The sequence below is a fragment of the Ambystoma mexicanum genome, chromosome 3q, assembly GCF_040938575.1.
Source record: "Ambystoma mexicanum isolate Mex_15411 chromosome 3q, UKY_AmexF1_1, whole genome shotgun sequence".
In the NCBI taxonomy this organism is placed as follows: Eukaryota; Metazoa; Chordata; class Amphibia; order Caudata; family Ambystomatidae; genus Ambystoma; species Ambystoma mexicanum.
Window position 1 is genome coordinate 869,702,929 of NC_090926.1, and position 24,589 is coordinate 869,727,517.

Sequence of the window (24,589 nt, forward strand, 5' to 3'; positions counted from 1 at the left end):
TAAAAATGTTCTTTGGGTAAGGACCCCCTCCTACATGCCAACCCTCCCGATTTGGCGGGGGAATCCCGATTTTTTCGTGAAAAATAATGCTATTTTTCACGTTCTCCCGCCTAAAATTAATTTTTGCACAATGCATTCCTACGGGAAAATCTTTGATTTTTCTGGCGTAATCTCCTGCACAGGTGGGTTGAAATGTTGGCATGTATGCCCCCTCCCTGTCGCCCCTCAAGCCCACTTCATTTGTCCGGTATCCCACTCAACGCTCGGTTGCTTGAAACGATTGCTGGGAAAAATGTAAGCCCCTTTAGTTAAAAAAAACATGCACTGCCACTACTTTTCTTGACTGAATGAACCACAAAATGTCCTCTTTTACAGTTCCAAGATGTGGACAACTTTCACTTAACTTGAATAATGCATTACATATATTTTTGGCATGTGTGCCTCATACATATTATGTGTCTGTAAAGTTGGCACTTTGTCCAGAATGGACATTCTCTAATTTGATGTTTTGTCCAGAACTTGATAGTTCAGAATTTGCATATTTAACATCAACCAAATATTCTGCTTCTCAACGCCACATCCCATCCTCTGTGACACTTTTTTGGCCACAACGTGAGTGACAACCTAAAAAAAATAGGACTTTGGACTTAGCATCAGTTTGCTCAAATGTGCTCTCTGGCTAGCGTGAGTGGTTAATTTCATAACGAAATGGGATGCTCGAGCACCGAATAACATTGGACGTGTCCACTATGCATGCATGCATGCGTTAGTTTACATTATGGCGGTGGAGGGGGGGCGGGGCGTTTCTAATCGGACTTGCTGCATATCCCAATTGCAATAAAGCACGGTTTTGAAAAAATGACATATCAACTTGAGTCTGTCTTCCATTTCCATGACAGGCACACTGCACGGAGTTTTCGGTCGCATTCCCATCACGTTTTTCCTAGGTCGCTTGCCGTAGACGCAGCCAGTCGCGCTGGTTCTGCAGCTGGAGCCGGCTGGGAGAGGTTGAGGACAGAACTGGGCGGCAGTGTTTCTTCCTGCAAGGGCCCTGTGCGACCCGTGGAAGGATCTGGGCACACTGGGCTTGGGGGGCAGTAGCCCATTGGGAATAAAGGTCGGGACCCTCCAGTTGGCGAGTGGGTGGCGCTCGTCCAGGAGGCTCTAGCACACGGGCTGCGGCCCCTAGAATCTGGCAGCAGCATGAAGAAGGACGTTAGGATCCTGCTGGTGGGAGAACGTAAGTAAGACCCGTCAACGATCAGATCATCTGCATAGTAGACTGGAAAAGTCTGTCGGTGACGGGCACATGGCATGGCCTCATCAGACATATGGGGTCCCAGTGTGAGAACAACTGAGCTGTCCGCGTTAGAAGTTAGTTAATTGTGGCTGACTGGCAAGGGGTCGTCTTTGTGCGCGTCCTTATAAATGAACATTGTTGTGTTTACTATCGGGACATTGTGGTTAGACGGACTGGCATTTTTGCACTCCCTGATCCTATTTCAATGGGCAAACATATCCTGGGAGTTGTAGTACCGTTTAATTGGCCCTCGGCGTTTAACACCTATTGTTGACGAAAGGAAAGCCCATGGTTTGGTGTGAGTTAGCCACCTTGATTCTGGTTTCAACTTAACGAAGGCCATGTGTAATAAGGGCGTTGCTTATGCCCTCACAAACGTCCCCCAACTTGCCATTTCGTCCGTATGGTCGTGGAAATAATAAATTCATACAGCCCCAGTCATAGTTTGCTGTTGCTATAAAAGACCGGCTGTGCTAATGCCCAACTCACTGGTACGTAATGGTTCGATTTTTCACCAACAGGAAGGCACCTTCAGTCCAGCCATTAACCGTAGAGCTCTGTGTTGTAGCTTGGGTTATGGGTGCATTATGCGTGGATAGGAAGGTCAGTAGAATGTAGTGCTGTCACCCTGGAGTGTTGATGTGTGACTTGGTCAGGGTGTTCTAACTGTGGCAGTTGGAACTGAAGTCTGGCTGGATTGGATGTGCCAGTGTCCTGTACCTTGATATGATATGGCATTTGTAACGCGCCTATACACAAGTGTTTCAAGGCGCAACGAGGCAAGGGAGGGGGAAGAAAGGGAGGACGGACAACGATCCTACTAGGCCAGGTGTCATTCAGATCTGGCAAGTGCGTGGGAAGGGGTCAGGGACAGTGCAGTACATGTTAAGATATTAACAAGTAAGTAACGGCCATCATGTGGCAAGTGCATGGGTAAGTGCGGACATCAGGTGTCAAGGGCTGGTGGGGGACTGTGGGGATACAGAAACGGTCCTCAAGTGCGGGGATAGGCTGGTGGGCAGTGCTGGTGTGCGACGCTGGCTGGGGAGGACCTTCGCCCGAGATCGGAGGTGTCCAGGTAGCAAGTGCAGTTCTGGTTGCAGCCAGGAGGTCATCAGAGATGGAATAAACGTACATACCATTTTAGCTGTGGCCTCGTTACTTCACTGTCAACGAGGTGGTCTTAACTGCTGAGGAGGGGACATTGCCCTCCAGGACTTAAATCCATCCAGGAAGGTGCCAGCCGTTCTCAGGATGAGGAGGTATTTGTCCTTGGTTGTCCTGCAGGCCGGCTGGTGCAGGCGCGTAAATTGAGGGATGCTAGCTGGGATCGACGCCCAGGGAGGATGGCCCTTGTGGTGTGCTGTCCGAGAAGGTGGTCGTGGCTCAGAAGGTGTACTGTCCGGGCAGGCAGTGCAGGCACAGCAGCTGTAGCTGATCGGGCCTGTTGGCCAGGTGGTGAAGGCGGGAAAGGAGTCTTGTAGCCGACTGAAGGAACAGGCTATTAGATGTCCTGCGGGCCGAGCGATGCAGGCGAGGTCCTGTCGGCAGGAGCTGAGAGGTAGCGAGCCAAGAAGGACGTATTGTTTGCGACCTGGTTTAAGGGCAGATGCAGTGTCTGCAGAAGTTCCAGGCCGTGTGAAGCTGTCCGTGTGCTGGTGACTGTGTGGCACTGGTGAGCCTGACGGCTGGCAGGTGGCGGAGGACAGCGGAGCGGTCTTCTAGACAGGGAAATCCTGTGCCTATCAGTTGGGATGCAGAGGTCTGCTCACCTCTGCAGGCAGCGGAACAATGATGTCATCGGAAGAGAGCATTGGTGCGGCATCAGGAGCCTCACGTGATCGAGTTGTGAGAGGCGTGGTAACGGCAATGGAGTGTTGCCATGGTGATCTAGCGTATGACGGCACCACACAGATGAGTGCGAGGCTGGCGTTCGGGAGCGTATTGGTGTCAGAGAGATGTTGGCAGCCGTTATCCTGCTACGCTGCACTGGATGTATCTGGTGTGAGTCTCCAAGAGGTTGGCTGGTGGTGTTTGTGGGCACGTCCATGGGTGTGTGGCAAGTTGAACGCGTGGTCACGGCTGACGGTGGGGACATGGGTTTTTCAGGCACGGTGACTCGTTCAGTTGGTACAAAATGTCAGCAGGGTGCTGCTGGTAGAGCGGTTTGGAGGTAGACTTGAAGAAAGGTGTGTCGCATCTTTTACAGGGTGATGGGCCGCAGTTCATGAACCTTTTTTTTGTAAACTTCTTTTTGTTAAGTATTTGCAATGCATGTAGTTAAGTTTACATGGCCTGTCAGCCTGATAACAAGGGCCGGGCTGAGAATCCTCAGACCACAACCTTCCTCCTCTTCACCCACGCCCCCACCCACCCATATTAACAAAAGCACTGAAGCTATGCCACCCCCACCCACAACTAACTAAGGAACCGTATTTATAACAATGAAATAATACACCCACAATACAATATTGTTTGGCTGTCTACTTTCGCATAAAGGCCATGCCGTAGAGCTTATGTTAATTACCCATTTATCTGCGTCTTGTGATGGGAGATTTCATGTGGGGGAGGATTGAGTTCGACTATGCTTACAACTCTGCCGACAGAGCCGTTGCAAAATATGTGAGTGGTATAGGAGGCATAGGTCGGGTTCCGCTTTATTCGATGTGAGTGTCCAATATTTCCCTGAAGTGGGCTCCGTGCGCGAGCCTACCGCGACTCCTCATCATGGCGCAATCCAACAAGCAAATCTTGGAGATCATCGTTAAGCATGCATGCTTGGTAGGGATTTTAATGGCTTTCCACTGCATGATTAATAGCTTGCGTTCTGAAAATAGAATTGTGTGTGCCAGCTGTATTACAATGGGGTCTGTGTGCCAATCTGCATCATCTGCACTGAACAGCATAGGTGCGGGGGCCAAGTCAGTCTATAAATTGGGGACGTGAGAAATCACCCTGTGGACTCTCTTTTTCCAGTATGTCTGAGACGCTGGGCATGACCACATGACATGTCCCACCGTGCCCATCTCTTTGCATTGTCGCCAGCATGCAAAGAGGGGACCGAGCAAGGCCCATGCGGTATAGTTTGCTGGGCGTGTGGTACAGTCTTTGAATCAATGTATACTCTATTTCTCTCTTACAGATATTGTGTGACGTTGAGGTGATGTTTTCAAAATAGTCGTAAATGTCACCCACATCTAATAGGGTGCTCAAGTCGCTAGACCATTTTGCTGCGAGAGTTGTTACGTTCGATGTTGCTTGAAGTGCAAATGGTGTGGAATGAGTGTAATCGTGGGTATTCAGTCAGGTTTTGTTCCATTTTCAGTTTGCCTACTGACGGGGTATCTTGCAGAGTGTGCTTGGTTGTGTTGAACCTAATCACCTCTCTTATGGTATGGTAATGTAACCACTCTGTGTGTTGAAGTTGGAGCCCTTTGCTGGCATCTTGGAACCCCATTGGTGTATCCCCATCATACAGATCTAACACCCTAATCTCTGGCAAAAGGGAGCGTTGTTTGTGTACAGAATGGTCTAGGCCGATCGAGAGGATTGCACGTACGCTGATGACGTACGCTGATCCAGGCTGGAGCTGCCCGGTTGTCGGACCCCAGCTGTCTTCTCATCTTATGCCATTGGGTCAGCCTTAGGCCTATCAGTGGGTGTGTCCTGATTCATTCGAGTAGTTTATTTGATGGGATGGTCAGGATTTCTGCCAGAGTATATGGTGTCATTAGGGAGAGTTCAATCGATCTCCAACTAGATGTGTCAGATGTTTCTAACCATCTTTTGGCCCAGCCTACTTGGGTTGACTGATAAGTCCTGTGGCACGGCTAGCCCTCCGTCACTTTTTATAGGCCTGTAGAATTTCGAGCCGGACCCTTGCCTTTTTGCCTCTCCAAGTAAATTTGGCCAATTGTGTGTCCAGATCTTTATACATTTGCTGTGATGGAGCGCATGGTATCGTCATTGCCAGGTATATCAGTTTTGGGAGAGAGTTAATCTTATAGGCGTTTATGCGGCCTGCTAGTGAGAGCGGTAGTGTGTTCCATCTGACAAGATCAGCTTTGATCTTGGTCAGGGTGGGTGGATGCTTCAAATCTGCGATTTCGTGGACGGATGGGGCAATATGGACTCCTAGATTTTGATGGAATGTGGCTGTAGGCGGAAAGGAGCTACCCAACCTCGGTCCCACGGTATGCCGGATCTAAGGGGTCGAACCTCTGGTTTTGCCCAGTTTACCTTGTAGCCCGTCATGGGTCCGTATTCGTGTAGCAGTAGATGTAGGCATGGAAGTGAGACTGCTGGGTTCTTTACATAGACCAGGAGGTCATGAGCATAAAGAGATATTCATTGTTCTTCAGATCCCCTAATCACCTCGTTCCATAGAGGATCACAGCATAGTTTCTCTGCTAGCGGCTCTATGGACAGTGCATATAAAAGGGAAGAGAGGGGGCATCCTTGACTGGTGCCTGAATATAGGTTGAACTTGATCGAAGCGGTTCCGTTTGTGGTCACCAAGGCTTGGGGATTTGTGCATGCAGTGCTAGTGGGAACCTGTAAGTATCTCCAGACTTTGTCGAATGCTTTTTCAGCTTCAACCGTCAAAATTATTTTGTCTGGATCATTCCATCCGGCGAGTACATGCAACAATCGTCTAACACTGTCCACTGAATTGCTCCCCGTAATGAAGCCGGTCTGATCTTTATGGATACGTTGCAGGAGGATTTTGTTGATTGCATACTAGGCATTTAGCCAATATTTTGGCGTCAGCGTTAATAAGCGAGATCGGCCGGTAAGAGCCTCAATCCTCTGGATCTCGGCCCGGTTTGTGGAAGACAATCATATTGGCTGTCATCATTGACTTTAGTAGATGGCCCATAGTCGGTGCCTCAGCAGATACTGCTTCGAGCAGTGGGGCTATGTTGTCTGCCATCGCTTTATATAGATCTATAGGTATGCCATCCGGTTCTGACGCCTTTCCCACAGACAGTGAGACTATGGCCTGGGTAATTTCATCCGCTGTTATTGGTGTCGCGAGTTCTAATTCTTGCGAGTCGTTAATCGATTTTAATTTGAGAGTGACGAGGAACGTATCTATGTATTCGGGAGTAATTGGGCACGGGATGGCATATAGTTTGCTATGATATTCAGCGAAGCGTCTGTTTATGTCCTTTTCTTTGGTTAGTAGATTCACAGCCCTAACCTGGATGCTATTTATTTGTTGGGAAGTTTGTCTGGTGCGGAGGGCAAGCGCCATTAGATGGAGGGGTCTGTCATCTTGATAGTAGGCCTGCGACCAGCTAGTGAATGATTTTTGCACCCGATGGGTTGTAATTTGTTTGAGCTCCCCTCATACCTTGTTAAGCCGCGTGGATATGTTGGGATCCCGGGTCTGTTTATGTTGGGATTCTGCAAGTGTAATATCGGCAACAATCCAAATTTCCCGATCCCGCCATCTCTTCAGTTTGTGGGCACATCGAGGGATGCACTGCCCTCTAAAAAAAGCTTTGTATGCGTCCCAACAGGTGGCATGGGAGTGGTCTGAGGTCAGATTGGTTTGCCAGAACAGGTCTGTGTCTTCACTGAGCTGTTCAAGAAAGTCTGGGTTTGACAATACTCTTAAATTCAAGCGCCAAGGTGGCCTATTTGGGGGGGTGTGTGTGTGTGTGTGTGTGTGTGTGTGTGTGTGTGTGTGTGTGTGTGTGTGTGTGTGTGTGTATGTGTTTGTGTTGGGGGGGGGGAGTCTATCTGGGGATTCAATTTGAAGAACAGGTGCGTTCTCCGATACCGTCATAGGGAGTATTGTACATTGTTTCATCTGTGGAAGGACTTTCGTTGGGACCATCCAGCAGTCTAATCTGGAGTATGATTTATGGCAGTTCGAATAAAATGTACAATCATCACGTTGTGGGTGGAGGAATCCCCATATATCTGTTAGTCCTAAGTCTGCCATGAGTGTTAGGAGGGTTCTGCATTTGCGTGGGGTTGGAGGTTGCCATAGGTATGTGCTCTGGCGGTCAAGTGTCGCATCTAGAATTGTGCTCCATTCCCCACCAATAAGTGTGAGATTCCCCTAATATTGCGCAGATTTTGCGGAAGCCTGCCTAAAAGACGCGGGTGTGTCGCTGGTCAGGGCATAGATGTTCAGGAGGGTTAGGGCATATTGCTGGATCAGGCCCTAGATTAGAGCGTATCTTCCATCTTTGTGTGAAATGGGACGCATTTGTGAATTAGGATTGAGATGCCTCTTTTACCTTTGTGTGGCGAATGGGCTGATGTTGCAACCCATCCTCGGTTTAGTTTCCCCGAGTCATGTGCATCCAGGTGTGTTTCCTGGAGGAAAGCGATATCACACTGTTTGTTTGTCCTGAAGATGGTTGAGAACTTGCCGCCTTTTGATCGGGTGACCCAACCTCTGTACGTTAAGTGTCACAAGGCGTAGATCAGCCATTCCCATGGGGCCAAAGTCGTATAGCAAGTGGGGTTGGGTGTCTGCGGGTATGGTTATGCCAGAGAAAGGGGATGGGGGGGGGGGTTTGTGTGTGTGTGTGTATACACACACAAACTTTAACAAAACAAACATGACCTCAAACCTGCAGGTTGTAACTTTAACCTTGGGACACGTCAATAGTATCTCAATACTTCTTCTCAAAAGCCCATGAGCTGAGACAGATGGGAGGGATAAAACAAATCTCGGCCGCCCTTCTGGCATGTTGGTAGAATTCGTTAGGTGCATCGAGTGTCACTGGATGTCCCTGGGGGGATGAGGAGGGGCAGGGGATGGCTCATATCAGAAAGCAGGTTATTTTGTTGTCAGCCGCTCGGATTGTCGTTTTGTGCAAGTGGGTACGTTCTCATCGGTTCTATACTTTTACCCGGGGTGTACCAATCTTGTGCGTTGGGAATAGTGATTTATTTTGAAATATTTTTATTGGCATTTATGGTTTACATGTCGTTACAGCCAAGATCATTTAGATTGCGATAGTTATGCTACTTTCACTAAGAATCAATAAGTAACAGAATAACAAACAACAAATTGTCTTCACATTCACAGGTCTGTTAATAATACATATCAGGTCATGTGGTGAGGTTCCCAATGCCTTTCATGTATTCCAGGGCCAAGTCACAAAGGGGGGGTGCTAGTAGCTTCGCGCCCACTCCAGTTACTGTATTTTATCGCAGCCTTGCCAACCCTGTCCCACTGTTTCACGGTGGTTTATCATCTGATGGGTGGAAAATGTCTCGGGTTAGTGTCTTCTATGATTCATATGCAGGGCTAGCATTGCTCCCAGCCCTAGTCACCGCAGCCCCCCAAACTGTGGTCTCCGCCTCTGCCCAGTGTTCCAGTTCCTTTAACCATCTGGTATACTGCGGGCCCGCAGGAGCTTTCCATGCCATTGCAATGGACCTTTTAGCTAATATGCACACCATGTCCACAAATTTAACAACATGTCAGAATTTACTTATTCTCGGGTAGGCCCCTAGCAAACACTCCTTTCGGTGTCCAGTTATCTTATTACCCCAGCTCTCCTGCTGGCTCGCTCTATTTTGGCCCAAAAATGTTGTATCTTTAAACACTGCCAGAACATGTGTAACATCCCTGCTCCTTCCGAGCCACACCAGGGACACAGTGGGCGTGTTTTGGTGCTGAAACTAGCTATTCTGCTTGGGGTTATATAAGTTAGGTAGAGTACATTCAACTGTTAGCCTGAACCTGGCATTTCTGGACACCTTGCGAGGGTACATTGGTATGCGCTCCCATTCTTTTTCTGTTATGTCTATCCCCATCTCTGCTTCCCACCGCAGCTTCAGTGATTTACTCTTAGGGTTTGGCCTGTCCAATAACTGGCCGTACACTCTGGACACTGGTCTCCAGCCCTCCCCCAGGTTGTGCAGCATAGTTAGCAGAGGGTCTGCCTATGGTTCTTCAGGCCAGCTATCCCATTTGCCTCTCGCCTCCCTCCTGATCCTCTGGTACCATAAAAATTGTCCACTGGGAACACCCTCCTTTTCCTGCAATGACTCAAACTCTTTGAAGGCGCCCTCCTCGTACATGTCTCCCCAGGTGTATATGCCATGTCTCTCCCAGAGCCTAACAATAGTGAGGTCCGGCCTGCCCTTGCAAATGTCGGCTGCTAGCAGGGTGTCAGGGGAGTAAGGGTGTTTGCTGTAGCAGCCTTTGTACTCTCTTCCATATCTGCCTGCCCAGTTCTACTATCATCGGTACCCTGCCCAAGCACCCAGGTGGGACCCACAATATTTCTTTTAGATGCGCTGGCGTCACCAGCTGTTTTATCAGCCTCGTTTCCTTGGTGATCTCGTCTGCAAGCCACTTGCCCACAAAACTGAGTTGTGCTGCTAGGTAGTATCTTTCCATATCAGGAAGTCGTACCCCTCCCTCCTTGTATGGCAGGGTCAGCCTGACCAGGGATATTTTGTCTGGCAGGCCCCCATAGGAACTCTCTCAGTATCACCTCATTGGGAATAGTTATAGTAGGTTTTGCAAGGCATTGTTGGTTGAATGAGGACTGTATGGGGCAAGATCGAACACGTTGGTGGTCGGGGCATCTGCTGGAACGTTGTTGCTTGCCCCGCTGTCTTCATGGTTGTTGGAGGTGCCATTGCGAAGCATCTTTTTGATGGGTTGATCTTTCATGCTCAATTTCGACAGGAAAGTCTGTAGAGGTGAGATCTAGTTGCCGTAATAGGCGCCAGGCATCTTCTGGATCCTCAAAGGAGTGCCATTCCAGTAGCATGCACCAGACAGCTGGGAATTTCGGATGGTAATTGTGGGTCGTGCCTTGGAGTGCCGCAAATAGTGAGGCAAATCTTTTCCTTCGTTGGGATATTTTAGCCAAATAATCATTAAATATGCAGATTTCTGTCCCTTACGCTCTAATTATGCCCACAGCTCTGTAGGCACGGAGTATGGCAATCTTGTGTTGGAAGTTTAGAAGCCGCATTGTAGTGAGCCGTGGGCGATCTCCTGTCGCAGGTTTTGGGGACGGGGACTGTGTGAATTCTTTGTTACATGCGATTGCAGATCTTCGATGTGTAGGTTGTCCTGGAATAAGCGATTATACATACACCTCTAGGTCCGAGCCCTCCACCTGTTCGGGGAGGCCGATGAGTCGAAGGTTGTTGCGCTTTGTGTGATTTTCCTGATCTTCGACTGTTGCCCCGAGGCGCTGTACTACTTTTATGAGGCCATCGAGATCCGTGGCAGCCACTGCACTGTTATCCTCAAGTGCACTTATTCAATGTTCATTATCGGTTGTGCGTTCTGCTTGGGCATTAAGGCGAGCCTGCATCTCTTGAATATCGCGCCTGATTTCCAGTACTTTAACGTTTGTTTCTTGGGTACTGTGGCCAATTGCCCTCATTTCGGGAAGAAGATTTTGTAGTTGGTTTTGTAAATCCATTTTGATGTGCTGACGTGTAGACAGGCGTACCAGTGGTTTTGTTTTGTTTGGAGCACTGTCTCTGCTGATGTTGTCATCAGATACATTTTTTGCCATACCCCAATGGCGGGCCGGCCGGCGCTCGGGCAACAGGGTCCGCCGTGCCCCATAGGCTGTTGCAGTTCAAGACTTTTATCTGGTATTGATTTAGGAGCCCGGGTCCCCTATGCCCTCACTTCTAGAGTCAAGCCAGCCTCCTTTCAAACCGATGCTTGTGAGAATAGTGCATACACTGGTAGATATGATATTTAGATTGTTTGTTTCTTTCGGCGTAGAGTCCAAATGGTTGTAGCCGTCTCATAGGTTCGCCTAGGCATGCCCCGTCAGTGTGTGCCGCTTAACAGTGGTGAGATTTTGAAATCGCAGAGTTGCAGGTTAGTTGTGACGTTTAGTTGTATCTGGGTCGTACCCCATCAATACAGATAGACAAACAGCAGGAAAGGGCGCATCTTTGTTTGTTTGACTTATTGGGAGTTTCTAACAACATTAGCAGTCGGTTCACCTATATCATGATGGTGGGGTGATCCCATCCATCAGTTATTGTGGTGCAGGGTAAGGGCCAGTCTTTGTGTTGGTCCATATGGTGGGCACTTGGATGCTGATATTCTGGTATAGAAGGTGCAGGAGGCACACTACCGGCAATAATGCACTTTTGTGTCCAATGGCATGCTATTTATGCCTGCTAGGTGCTCTTCGCCTTCCCTCTGTGCTATTAGATTGATAGCCTGCGGTTTCCTCCAAGCTGCCCCTGCTAACTATGTCCCAGAGGAACCACCTGTTAGCCTGGCCTTTTCTGGCGACCTCTGTTAGTTAAACGACTTGGTGCCGTATGCAGCGATCAGTTGATACCGCGTGGGGGGGGGTGTCCCTCCCCCTGCCTGGGTGCCTTATCGTTCCCGTTGTTTGCATGGCCCAGGAATAGTGTAAGCGGTATGTTGGAAGGAGCCTACTGCACTATGTTTAGCCGCGTACACGCAGGCCGCTGGGTTGTCAGGGAGCGCTGTGTGAGGAGGGGGAGGATCTGCCTTACTCACCAATGTGCCTGCTTGCCTGCATTTTGATCTGATCCACCTCTCGTTCCGGCACGTTGTTGGAGGGACCCATTAGCTCTGCTTCAGCTTTTGGATCGTCCATCGTTGGAACTCCACCCCGGCTTTCCACATCAGAGCCGCCATCCCTCATGGAACCGGCAATGGCTCTCAGTATGTTGGTACCGCGTTTCTGCTTTTTTGATCAGCTATGCAAGCAGAAAAGGTTCCGGTTTGATCCCTGTAGCTTGGGCTAGCCATCTCCAGCATTTCGGTTGTAAACCGCACGAGCGAAATTGTTTAACTTGGCGGTAAAACTCCCGCTTAGCACTAACACCAAACCGCCATCTTGCCCGGGCCCTCGAGCGCCCCCCCCGGCCAACGGAGTTCCTTAACTTTGAACAGGGCTCAGTCTGCTCTATTTGTGCAGCGGGGGAGTTTTCCAGTGCAATGTTTTGTTATGATTGCTGCACATTTTTGAACAATTTGAAGGAATTGGACCCTTATATCTGGGGGTTTTACATGCAGCTGAGGGGTTTCAGTTTATCTGAAGACTAATGGCGTCTAGCTGTGTTGGGGCAGGCTGGTATTTTTGCTGTTAGGTATTTGTGCTGTGGCCTCTGGGTTAGTGGCATTACTTAGGTGAGGTTTGGGGCATGGGTTAATGTGCGTCTGGGGCCTGCAATATATTGTTGTGGGTGTTTATGTTGTGGCCCCTGGATGACCCTGATAGGTTTGGTCAATTTTTGACAGATGTATTATTTAACATGTTATCTTTTCCAGGGAGAAGTGTGCACATTCAGGTGCGGGGTATTGTATCTTGCAATGAGGAACATTTTTGGATATGTGGGCATAGGGAGCTAGTGGTGATTACAAAAATGGCCGCTTTCGTACTACTCCCATGAAAAAAAAGTTGTTTTTGAAGGCATCCAAGTCTTACCATCAAGCAGGTCCTCTGGCTAAAAGCGCATTCTACACTCAAGAGGGTGGACAAAGCCCTTAACCGGTCAAGTGAGCTGTTCTTCCTGTTACAATCACTATCTGCTAGACCTGACACAACGTCAAATGTGACCCATTCCCAGGCTTTTAGTGATGATCTGTCTAGTTTCTTCACTACTAAAGTCATGAATATACAGGACCAGATACGTTTGTCTGGCCCTTGTACTGAAATTGGGTGTGCTACTGCTCTTGCCCCCATGTCTGAAAAACAGTGGTCCACTTTTCCCGTCTTCTCTATTGAAGAATTTGAGGCAGTTTAAATCTGCATCACCTTCTGATGCAATTCCCCTGATAATGTTAAAGGAGATCATGCCCCACATCTCAATTTGGATTACAGAAGCAGTTAACAGCTCTTTCCTTTCTGGCACTATCCCCATTGAACTCAAGGAATCTGTAACTATCCCACTTTTGAAAAAGCCCTCTCTGTATCCTTTGGTACCTGCCAATTTTCATCCCATCTCACTTCTTGCATGTTCTATGAAGTTACTGGAATCCTTGGTTTCTCCCCTTCTCACTTCCTTGTTTGAACATTCCTCAGCCCGTTCTAATCAGATTTTCATCCCAGTCGGGGCACACAGAGTGTATTGATCTCTATGCATGATGACCTGTCCCTGGTGGCTGACCTGGGGGAAAAGGGTGGGTGGGGTGCCCTGATTCTGAGACCTGTCAGCGGCATTTGACACAATGGACCATTGTGTGTTGTTGGATCACCTCGCCCTGGCCGGCCTCTCAGGACAGGTCCTTTCTTGGTTCAGTTCTTTTTTGACGGACCAAAGCCAGACACTAACACTCTCTTCCTTCTCCTCTGTTGCTGTTTCCTTACTCTGTGGGGTTCCCCAGGGCTCTGCCCTCTCCCCAGCATTATGTAACCTCTACATTAAGGCTTCAGGTGTTACTCTTATGCTGTTGACACTGAAATCGTCGGACATAGCGTCTCTGCTTAGGAGCTGCCTGGCAGTGATGGGTAGGTGGATGATAGGTGGATGGGCGATGATTGGCTGAAACTTAATGGGCATAAGACCGAGGTCCTGGTGGTGTACCCTCCTCCCCCCAGCCTTCCCCTATGGTCCTAATTCTACTTTATCCCATTTCTGTGCCAGTCTGGTCCTCGGCCTTCTGGCCTGCTGAGCTTGGTCCCTGCCCCACACCTGTGCTCGAGGAGAAGAATTTGGGATTCAAATTCTCTTCCTCGTTAGAATCCACCTGAACATAGGTGGTTGCTATTTTTAAGGCTGGGTTTTTTCAACTTAGTCTTGCTCAAAGTTTTCCCCTTTTCCCGGCCCATGTTTGGCCGATTGTGACCGCTTCCCTGATTCTCAGTCGACTAGACTGCTGCAATTTCTTATTCACTGCTCAGTCCCTTATCTACTTCATTGTTTACAGCTGCTTCCGAACCATGCTACTCAGATCTTTTCAGGTATTTTATATGGTTCTCATATCTCACCAGTCCTTCGTTCACTTCACTGGTGTGAGGAACTCATGGTGACAACAAATAAGATGGACACAACTGATCACAGTTCAGGGGTGTTTATTGAACAATTAATGTTGTGTGCACGCCTAATCTAAACCTAAATCTAAGATGAGAGCAAGCGTCAACCATCAAATGAAAAATAAGGCAGTTCTAGTGGCCTTGTGTCAAAATAAAAAGGGGCTATACTAAGACACCTATTCCCAAAACTTCACAACTAATACAAAAAGGGGTGTGGAATAGTTATCAGGAAAAGAAAGAAGTGTTCTCAAATAATATGTCAGTATGTGGTAGCCTGGGTCTTCCTTCCCCACGTTTCGAGCACGGGGTAAGATAGCAGCTTGGAGCACAGCACAGTACAGTTCCGGGCTTCCACAGCACGAGACAACAGTTCTAATGGCAGCTCTCGGGACACACTCTCAGGCTTTTCTAGCACAAGAGGATAGTTCAGCTTTTAACCCTCAAGCTTTCAGTTATCAGGGCCGTCGATGGCCAAGTCTCGTTTCAAAAGTCTCTTGCCTTTGAGGACCTGATGTGTTCAAACAGCCAAACAAAAAGTCCCTTTAACAAGTTAAAGATCTTTCTAAGGTTCGCCGGGTGATGGGTTCACCCATGGGTCCCTTTCTTCTGGGCGTTTACCCTTCTCGCTTGTTTATCACAGTTTTTATGTAGGGCGACGATTTCACCCCTGTGTCTCTCTCGTCTGGGTGCTGACCCATCTCATTCGTATTCCAAAATACATCACAGCTCCTTTATCTGTCAATTTTGCGTGTTATTTTCACCCCTGGATCTCCCTCGGTCGGGCTAGGACTCCTCTCCTTTAACAGGATTCAATTCCCTTGGTTTCCCAATGTTCACTTTCACTGTGGGTTTCACTTCCCTTTCTTTCACAGTGCTTGTAGATCAGTCTTTCGATTGTACAGGGATTTTGCTTGACCCTTTGTATGTACCACTTTGACCTATTTCGCAGGCCTTCAGACGGCCTTCTGGTAGTTGTAGTTTCTCTCATATGGGGCTCGATAAGAGTTTCTCGAGTTTGCACCCACGCGGTGCTGCTTTCCCTCTGCAGCTGGCCTCCCCTTCACACTTTTAAAAACGTGCCACTTTGTGATTCTCATTCATCACAGCCCGGTTCTTATCGGCTCTCCTCTCGACTCACCGGCTGCGTCGAACCACTTGGCTTTTGCTTCTCTGGAGTCAAGGCCGGTACCACTGGCACTGGAGCTTCCCCCTCGCTCCTGCTTATCGGCATAGGCTTGCCCCGTGTACTGTTGACATCTGCTGCAGGACACTTGCGCGATTGTTCGTGGTCTTTGGCTCTCTTCCACAAAGGTTCTGTGGGCCTGGGACGAAAAGAGCAAGGTCACTTCTCTCCTCGCCACCCTCTCGATTCCTGCCGCCTTTCTCCTTCTTTTGAACTGCCGAGTGGTAGCCATCTTGTCATGCCTTCTGATGTGCTCTCTGGCTCCACCTTTCATCCCTGTGGGGAAAGGAAAAAGCCGTCCGGTGTGTGTGATTCTGATCAATTGCCTGACCTTGCCTGACCCTTGTATTGGGACATGTCAGGTAAACGGCTTTGGTGTTAGTCCGTTGTCCTTTGTGTTGTGCAAAAGCATTAGTCACAAAAGGGGAGGGGGAGGTGGGAGGGCAGTGGTTTGGAATGTCTAGGTGATATGATGGGGGGAAAAGCTGTTAAATGAAGGGGAATACTGTGTCTCACATGTCAATGTCCCACTCCAATTCCCTGAAAATCTCCCCCTCCCCCGTCCAGGTGATCCTCCTTCACTGGTCCTCCCCCAGGAACTGGATCCAATAGCGATGGCCGTGTCCTGGCCAGCTGGATGACAGATACTCTAGGTCTAAACAGGGAGACCCCTTCAGGTATCTCACACTGGTTACCTGTACTGCAACGAGTAGAGTTAGTCACTCTCCATAGTTAACAGGGCCTTCTAATACCTTCAGGAAACATTCCACCCCTACCACCCGGCCTGTGTGCTTCGTTCCAAAGACATGTGCCTCCTCTAGGTGCCTAGCTATCGCTTTGAGTGGGTAGCGGGCCGGTCCTTCTCGGTGGCTGCTGCCAAATTATGGAATTCTATTCCACTTACTCTTTGCGCCACAGGTAATCATCTTGTATTTCGGCGTGCTCTTAAAACTTACCTCTTCTAAATGTTTTACTGGCCTTTAAATCCTGTTGTACTTCCTTCTAGCGCCAAGATGCTTCGCTGTATGCGTGCTTTATAAATACAGACAACATAACACCCAAAACGTTCTGGTGGTGATTACAGGATGTTTTCTTTCACCTCAAATTTTCTTTTCACCCAAAATGTTCTTTTAACCTATGTGTTTTTCATTATGTTTGATGTTTATCTCATATTGTGTTGTATGCGGTAGTGTGTGTACAGAATGCCGGGTGGGTTGGGTTCTGTGTGATTACTGTATCTTTGGTTGGCCTAACTTTAGGGTTACAGATTCTTTATTTTGGGGTTGTGTATTTTGAAGGTGGCTGTTGGTTACAGTCATTTGGATTGATTTTCTTTTTTGAAACATATTTTTATTCAATTCAATAATTCACATATTACATGGTAAATTAAAATTTCGCCCCCTCACCCGAAGTGAAGACTTTCCATTAATTTGTATACATTCCATTGGGTTTATAACATGTCCAATATCCTGATCCTGTGCAGACACCATTGTAACATATAGTCACTCTGTAAATAAGTCGGTATCGGCCCCCAGTCTCTTTTGAAGATATCATTATCTCCCTGGATCTTCTATGTTATTCCATGGAGACAAAACTCCACACTTTCTGTAACCAGTCCTGGTTCAAGGGTGTGGATTGCTGTTTCCACTATTGCGCTATCACCAACCAGGCTGCTATCGGCAAAGTCATGAATCCCTCTTTCTGTGTTTTTAGTGTATGTTTCCGACCCTGGATCCCAGTCCCACACATCCATACCTTTTCAGCTTTTCTCTCCGTTCCCTGGAACATCTCCTGCATCTGCCTTCTCACCCCAGCCCAAAATGATTGTAGCACCGGGCAGCTCCACCAGATGTGCCTGCAGTCCCCCAGCACCTTACATCCCCTCCAACAACGATCTGAAGCCAAAGGAAACATTACATGAATTATTTATGCCGTGTAATGCCCTTGAAGAAGCACTTTAAACCACATCTCCCTCACCTGAATAGAGCGGATTAGTTTCGGAATTACTCCCCACACATACTCTCACTGTCTTCTTGGAATGGTCTCCTCCAAAGTCCCTTCCCATTTTTTCATATATTTCCATTGAACTAATATTTCATGATCGTTCAAGTACCTATAATGGTTTGACACACATTTTCACAAGACCGTATGAGTCGTTCTATATCCTTCAAATGGGGTCAGCTGTCTTGTAGCTGCCTCCTTGATAGTTGGGGTAGTTAACCAATGTTTCAACTGATTATATTTGAAACAATTCCCCCTCACTTAGCCCCATGACCTGCATGTATTCCTCAAAGGCCCTTAAAGTCTGCCCCTGATACATATCCCGTATCTTCTGGCATCCGCACCCGTCCATGCTTTAAAAGCCCCTTTTTCCATTCCCGGCTGGAATTCCGGTTTCCTAAACATTGGATAGAATGGGGATGGGTTCACCGTTAATGCCCCTCGCTCGACCGCTGAGTCCCATACTTCCACCTCCACCCTAGTTATCTCACTTATCTTGGTATTTGGGTGTCTATGCTGTTTATTCTGCCACATTAGCTCTTAGAAGGAAGATCCAGCTACCGCCATGTCCTGTTGAGCCCATACTCTTTGTTGGTTGTCTGCAAGCCATTCTTTCACCACCCGCAATTGGGGCACCTCATAATATCTATGAAAATGGGGAAGAGCTAAGCACAGTCTATTCCTAGTGGCCATTAATGTGGACATCAATACCCTTGGTGGTTTCTTTTTCCAAATGTATGACGTTCTAGCTCTATTGAGGGATCTGAAAAAAACTTTGGAACCCTGATAGGCAGTGCTTGAAAGTAATAGAACAGCTTTGGTAATATCACCATTTTTATTGCAGTCATTCTCTCCCACCATGTTATTATCCGAGGGTTCCATTTCATGAGATCTGTTTTAATTTTTTCTAATATTTGCGGGTAGTTTGCCCCATTACATTTGCCCTATCGCTTTTTCATTAGAATTACACCCAAATATGCAATTCCTTCTTCCTCAATGTTTAGATGCATTCTACACCCCAGCTTATCTATTACCTCAGGATTTACAGATAAATTCTAAATTTCCGATTTCTGTCCATTGATCTTTGGCCCAGATATTGCCCCAAATACTTCAGTTCCTTCATGAGCTCCGGTTGGGAGTGTCGCGGATCTGACGGTGCCACCAACATGTCGTCTGCAAACGATATTGCTTTGTGCGCCTCTCCCGCCATTGTTATTCCCTTCACCTGGACCCCGCCCCATAGCTTAACCAATAAAGGTTCTAGGTAGATAGCAGTTACCAGCGGAAATAATGGGCAGCCTTGTTTCCCTGCCCCAGTGTGACCTGTCCTGACAACATCCCATTGAGGAAGAGAAAAGGTCCCTCGAGAAACAACGTGGAACAAACAAGGGCACACTTTTGACAATGCAATTGTTGGATATCAATAAATCAGTAAATGAAAGTATGGTTTTTCATTAAAAAAATAATTTTTTACAATCATTTTCACAAAAATGCATGTCCCATCATATGGGTGGTATATTACAATATTCAATAGAATCTCAAAACATAATTCACTAAACGAATAACATTCAATCAATACAAAATTCTCAGAAAATACATCATGTTAGAACAATACAGTTCACATTAAGTTCTCGTGTGCTTCATAGTACAAAATGAGTATATGTGGTCTATCCAGACATCGTGATAGGAGTTAATTATTGATGCTGAGAACACTTAATATTGTATTGCGTATCCTTTAACTACGTGTATCGGGTTTCATTCGCCCTTCTTCAGATTTGGATATCAGGATTATATTTGTTTTCTGCAAATAAACAAATTACTCCATTTAGTAATGGTTACCTGAATTTTAGTATCCTATTTGTTTCATTAACAATTTGATCAATTTAAAAGCTCAAGAGCACTAACCTGAAGATTAGTTGAGAGCTGAGTGTGAAGGCTCATCTCATTATTTCAGTCCGGTTCAGGTGCCTGTACTGTAGGTAAACGGACATTGTGGGAATGTGTTACTGTTGTTAATCAATTGGGTCCACAGTGGGACAAGGCACTAGAAAAGCACTGAGTCCCACTGTGGGACCCACACATTCAATTGTTTACTACGTGCGTTATTAGCTAACAAAGAAATACACTCACCCAAGAGGTTTTCTGCAAAGCACTGTATACGCTACTTCCTAATTTCGCTCAGATGATTTTGCGGCTTGAATTGAATCAAGGATAACTGTAGACAAATCTCTGTGTTAATACCTGTGGCATTAATAACTGGGTTGTTTGTCCATATTGGCAAAGATATAAACTGTTCGTACCTTTAAAATCGGGAACATTCATAACGTTCGTCTTTTTCTTGGTTACCACGGAACCGTCACAGCGTCTTTCTTAATGGCGTCCTGTATGCTGCAGATTGGTAATGCGGCCTCGCTCTATAAAGTGGATCCTCTCAGTGTGTAAAATCGGGAGGCTATCAGTGAAGGATAGTGTCCAGGGACGTAATATATTCTTAATAACTTGTTGTTTCTGTCACTTGCCTGTAGAGTCAGGTCTCAGTTCTATGCAGTGTCTCTCGGAGGCGCAAGGAAATCTTTCTCCGACCACACATCGGGCGTTGCTAAGCAACCCCGATGCTGGTCTGTTTTATTTACTGATTAATAGCTGATGACGTGGCGGCATAGGGTCGCCATCTTGGATGTAGTGCCTCGTAGCTCCTAGGATCTAAATGGTAACAATATTGAATGTAATTTGGTTTTTAATTATTAGGTGCCGTCTAAGTTATTAAAGTAAACATGGCCGTTTTTAGTATTGCTTTCCACAGATTAGTATAAAAATAAATGAGGGAGCTCATTGGGTAATTACCGTCTTGGAGGTAAACAATACAGGCAATTGTAGCAACTCCTAATTAACAATTCTTGTAAAATTTACAATTTCAAGTCTCTAGGTATTGGAAGATTGTAGTTCCCAGTGTGTTCCATTACGAGGGACTACACGCGTTTCATACACCCAAGATGGCGACGCTATGCCGCCACGTTGTCAGCTAGTACTCGGTACATAAGACAGACCAGCATCGGGTTACTTAGCTGCTCTCTAACACCCAGCACCCGCCATAATAACGCTGCCCAATGCTCGCAGAATTACGTCGGGTGCTCAGCACCTGCTTAACCTCCAACACCCAGCACCCGCCGTAATAATGCCGCCTGCACAAATGTATGGAATAGATTTCCTACAATAAGAAGTAGTCGGGCTGCTTGATCTTTAGGGAAGCCCTAGAAATATTTCTTCTTCCCAATGCAGATGAATTAGTATGCCATTTTCCTGCAAGGGCATTAGCTGTAGTTTCTAATTAACAGTTTAATGAGTTTATCTGATTTTTATATCGAATCCTTCAGAAAATCAGACTTCGTGTATGGCGGTAGCAATCAAGGATTGCAGGCTTCAATCTATAGCTGGACGGTCTGTTGATTGTATTGATACATTTTATTTGGTCAGAAGTAATTCTCCCCCTAAAGGTCTTCATGGCCATTTAGTGGGAGCTGAAGTAGCATGAGTGGGTTTTCAGAAACGGGTTCCACTGCAAAGCAGTGACATGGATTACTCCCTTCGCTTTTTGCAGTCACTATTCCCTGGACACAAACGGTAGGACAGATACAAGATGAAGGCAATCGGGGATACGACTTAGTTTAGGTTAAGTGCCCCCTCCTGTTATTGACATTGCGAGAAAATCATTACAGAAGTATGAGAAAAAGTTGAAAGTTACTAACCTTACTTTCTGACTCCCTATAGTCCCTGCACCTCACTCAACATTATAGTCTGTCATTTGTGGTCCCCCAAAGAAATTAGACTAGGGAAGGGCAACTGTATTTCGTGGCTACATTCTGATGGGAATCTATCATGAGCCAAGCACCCAGAGCCAGTAGGAAGCTTTACACTGGCCAGTTTGCGGACTGGAACCATGGGAGCAGTTGCTGTACCTCCCCCGCCATCCCCCGAGGCTCAAGGCCTCACTTGTTTGTAAAGGTGAAAGGACCCAGCTCTATCCCCGATTGCTGGGCTGGGTTTTGGCAAGTGGCTTCGCTGGCATTTATTCGGCTGTCGATTCCCGAGGCCCCCAGAGTGGTGCATTGTTGTGGGTAGCTTAGTTACTTTTTGCCTATTTTATAGGAATTGGTCTGCAGTGTAGAGGAAGATTAGGCAGAGAGGACGTACCCACTTGATGATAACAGGCCTACGAGGTAAGCCTAGCCCAAAGTTTTATTCTAAAAATATCTTGCAGCGAACCTCTACCTTTTTACAGACATTGCACTGATGTTATTCTTCAGAGGTACATAGAAATCATTTCTGCATTCTTGCTAATTCTATATCTTGGGGTACAACTAATTCTGGTGACATTCAATATTAGTTCAAAATTGCTAATCAAATTAGTTAATTTGCTAATCAAAAAAAATGTAATTAGCAAAATCTGCTAATCAATTTTTGAAAACTAATTTTTTTATTTTCAATAAAACCAAACAAAATAACACACATTACAACTGTTTAGGACGTACATAATCAGCAACAAACCATCACATTATACAGTATAATTCTCCGTCGTCCCCCCCCCCCCCCCCACAAACTAGAGCCGGCACACTCACGTCATCTATGGGAGCATTATCAGGTATCGCAGTGCTTGTGCACTCATCAGAGTCCTCTGATTCGTTATTGTCTTGGTGAGGGTTTGCCATAGAGGTCACCAATTGCCGCCAGGCCGACAAGGGCCCTACTCCCCCCCCCCCCCCCATTCCCCCCCCCCCCCCCCCTAGTAACCGCTTCAAACCAAACTACGGATTCCGCCTCCGCCCATCTGAGGCGGTCCGTCCACCATAGCTCCACCTTGGGTCTGTGAGCCGCCTTCCAACCCATTGCGATCCTGCGCTTGGCCAGGGTGTAGGCTAAGTCCTTCATTTTGCTTATGTGCTTTAAATCCCGTGGCCTGGGAAAAATCCCGAGCACGCATGGCCAAGCTGATCCCACGTCCAACTCCACTCCCCCACCAGCCAATTTAGTTTTAATCTCATCCCAAAATCTGTGCACCTCCGGGCAAGTCCGAACATGTGTAGCAGCCCCGCTTCCACCTCCCCACACCTGGGACATTTCTGCGTAGCCGAGCCTCCAAACCTTGCAATTTTCCCGGGAGTGAAATAAGCCCTGTGAGTGACATACAATTGGAGTTGTTGGAGTCTCGCATTCCGGGATACCTTTTTATGGTACCTTTTGGGCTCTCTCCCATTGCCCATCTGTCATGGGTCCTCCTACTTCCCCCTCCCAGTCCTGCCTCAATTGAAGCAGCTCCTTCCCTACCTTTGCTCTTAGAAGCTTGCATATTCTAGATATCTCGTGCCCGCCCTCGGAAACATCATACATCGTTTCCAGGGAGGCATCAGGGTCATCCGCTAGCACTGTCTCCGGCCATCTCTCCCTTACCCGTTTCATGAGCCTAGCGTAGGTTATATACTGGCCTCTATGCACCCCTGTCTCTTTTTGCAACCTCTGAAATTCCAATGCCTCCCCTTCCTGCCATATGTCCCCAAAGGGTGCCAGGCCCACCGGTTCCCAATATCTACGGACCGCTTCGAACAGCTCTGAGTCGTTCCCGCATAGTGCCCCCAGCGGGGCCTGCTGAGAGAACGGCTCTATGTCACCCATCATTCTCCACATTCTGCGCCAAACCTCCCAGCCCAGCCTCAATAGCCGCCCTCTTCCCACCAGTTTGTTCTTTTGTAACCACACCACTTCATTCAAAAAGTATGGGGCCGAGTCTTCCCGCAGAAGCCTGGCTTCCGCCGAGTCTTCAGTCGATAGCCACCAGGCCACATACAGCAGCTGCCCCACCAGATAATAAAGCTCAAAATTTGGCAGGGCTATGCCCCCCTTGTCACATGGGTTCTGGAGTTTCCACAGGGCCACTCTGTTCCTGGAGTTACCCCATATGAAGCCCCTGCATACGCTATGAAGTCTCACAAATAGGCTCCTGGGAATCAAAAATGGGACATTCACAAAGAAGTGCAGGAGTCTGGGCAGGACCACCATCTTAAGCAAGGCCACTCTCCCCATCATGGTCAGGGGCAATCTGGACCAAAACACCATGCTGTTCTTGACCCACTCTATTGCTTTCTCTGTATTATGTTGGTGCTCCGCCTCGATCCTGTGGTAAATATTGACTCCCAAATACCTAAATGTCTCAGTCTGCCATTGTATCGGCAGGCTAGGCAGCCTCTGTAACGGGACATTCTTGTATCTACCCAAGGGGAACAGACTAGACTTCCTAGGGTTTACCGATATGCCCGAGAGGGTGGCATATCGGCCCATCACCTCTAGCACATACTGCAAGTTCTCCTCCGGATAGCGCAGATAAAGGAGCATATCATCTGCGTACAGCGATACCAGGTGTCTACCACTTACTGTACTAATCCCCACCTCCCCGTATTGTTGCCTCAGACATATTGCCAGCGGCTCTAATGCCAGAATGTATAGCATGGGCGACCATGGGCATCCCTGTCTGGTCCCCCTGCTGAGTTGTCAGGTATCTGAGATTATGGATCCTGTTTTAACTCTCGCCACCGGGGTGCTGTATAACAACTGGACCCACCTGATATACCCAGGTCCCATTCCGTATCCCCTCAGGGCTGCTTTCAACCAAGGCCATCGCACCGAGTCAAAGGCTTTAACTGCGTCTAGCGACACGATGGCCAGCTCACCCGTATCTTCCTCAGTGTGGTCAATGATGTGGTGTAGCCTCCTATGGTTATCTGTGATGTTCCTGCCGGGGACATATCCCGTCTGGTCTGGGTGTATCAGTTTACCGATCACCCTCTTCAGCCTATTGGCCAGCACTGCCGTAAGTATTTTGCTGTCCTGATTCAGCATGGACAAGGGTCTGTAAGACCCACACTCCGCGGCCGGCTTGCCTGGTGTTAGGAGTGGGGATGATCATCGCCTCGCGAAGGGACAATGGCAGTTCCCCCTGCTCATATGCCTCGTTGAACATAGCAAGCAGTGGCTGAAGCAGCTCCTGTTTGTATGTCTTGTAAAACTCGCTAGGCAACCCGTACGTCCCGGGTGCCTTACATGTGGGCAAATGTTGGATCACCACCTCCAGCTCTTCCG

The 24,589-nt window shown here is 47.6% G+C and overlaps 1 protein-coding gene across 3 annotated transcripts in view; it reads left to right on the forward strand.

Annotated features, from left to right (window-relative positions):
* Positions 1 to 865: 865 nt before the first annotated feature.
* RHOT1 (ras homolog family member T1) overlaps positions 866 to 24,589 on the forward strand; it is a 1,148,557-nt gene continuing 1,124,833 nt past the window's right edge. For 2 of the 3 annotated variants that reach the window (XM_069654963.1, XM_069654965.1), the window contains exon 1: positions 970 to 1,240. In XM_069654963.1, coding sequence (XP_069511064.1) covers positions 1,204 to 1,240 — 37 coding nt within the window. In that variant the 5' untranslated portion in view covers positions 970 to 1,203. Of the gene's footprint in view, positions 1,241 to 24,589 lie in introns of all 3 variants that reach the window. The other variant, XM_069654964.1, reaches the window with a different exon arrangement.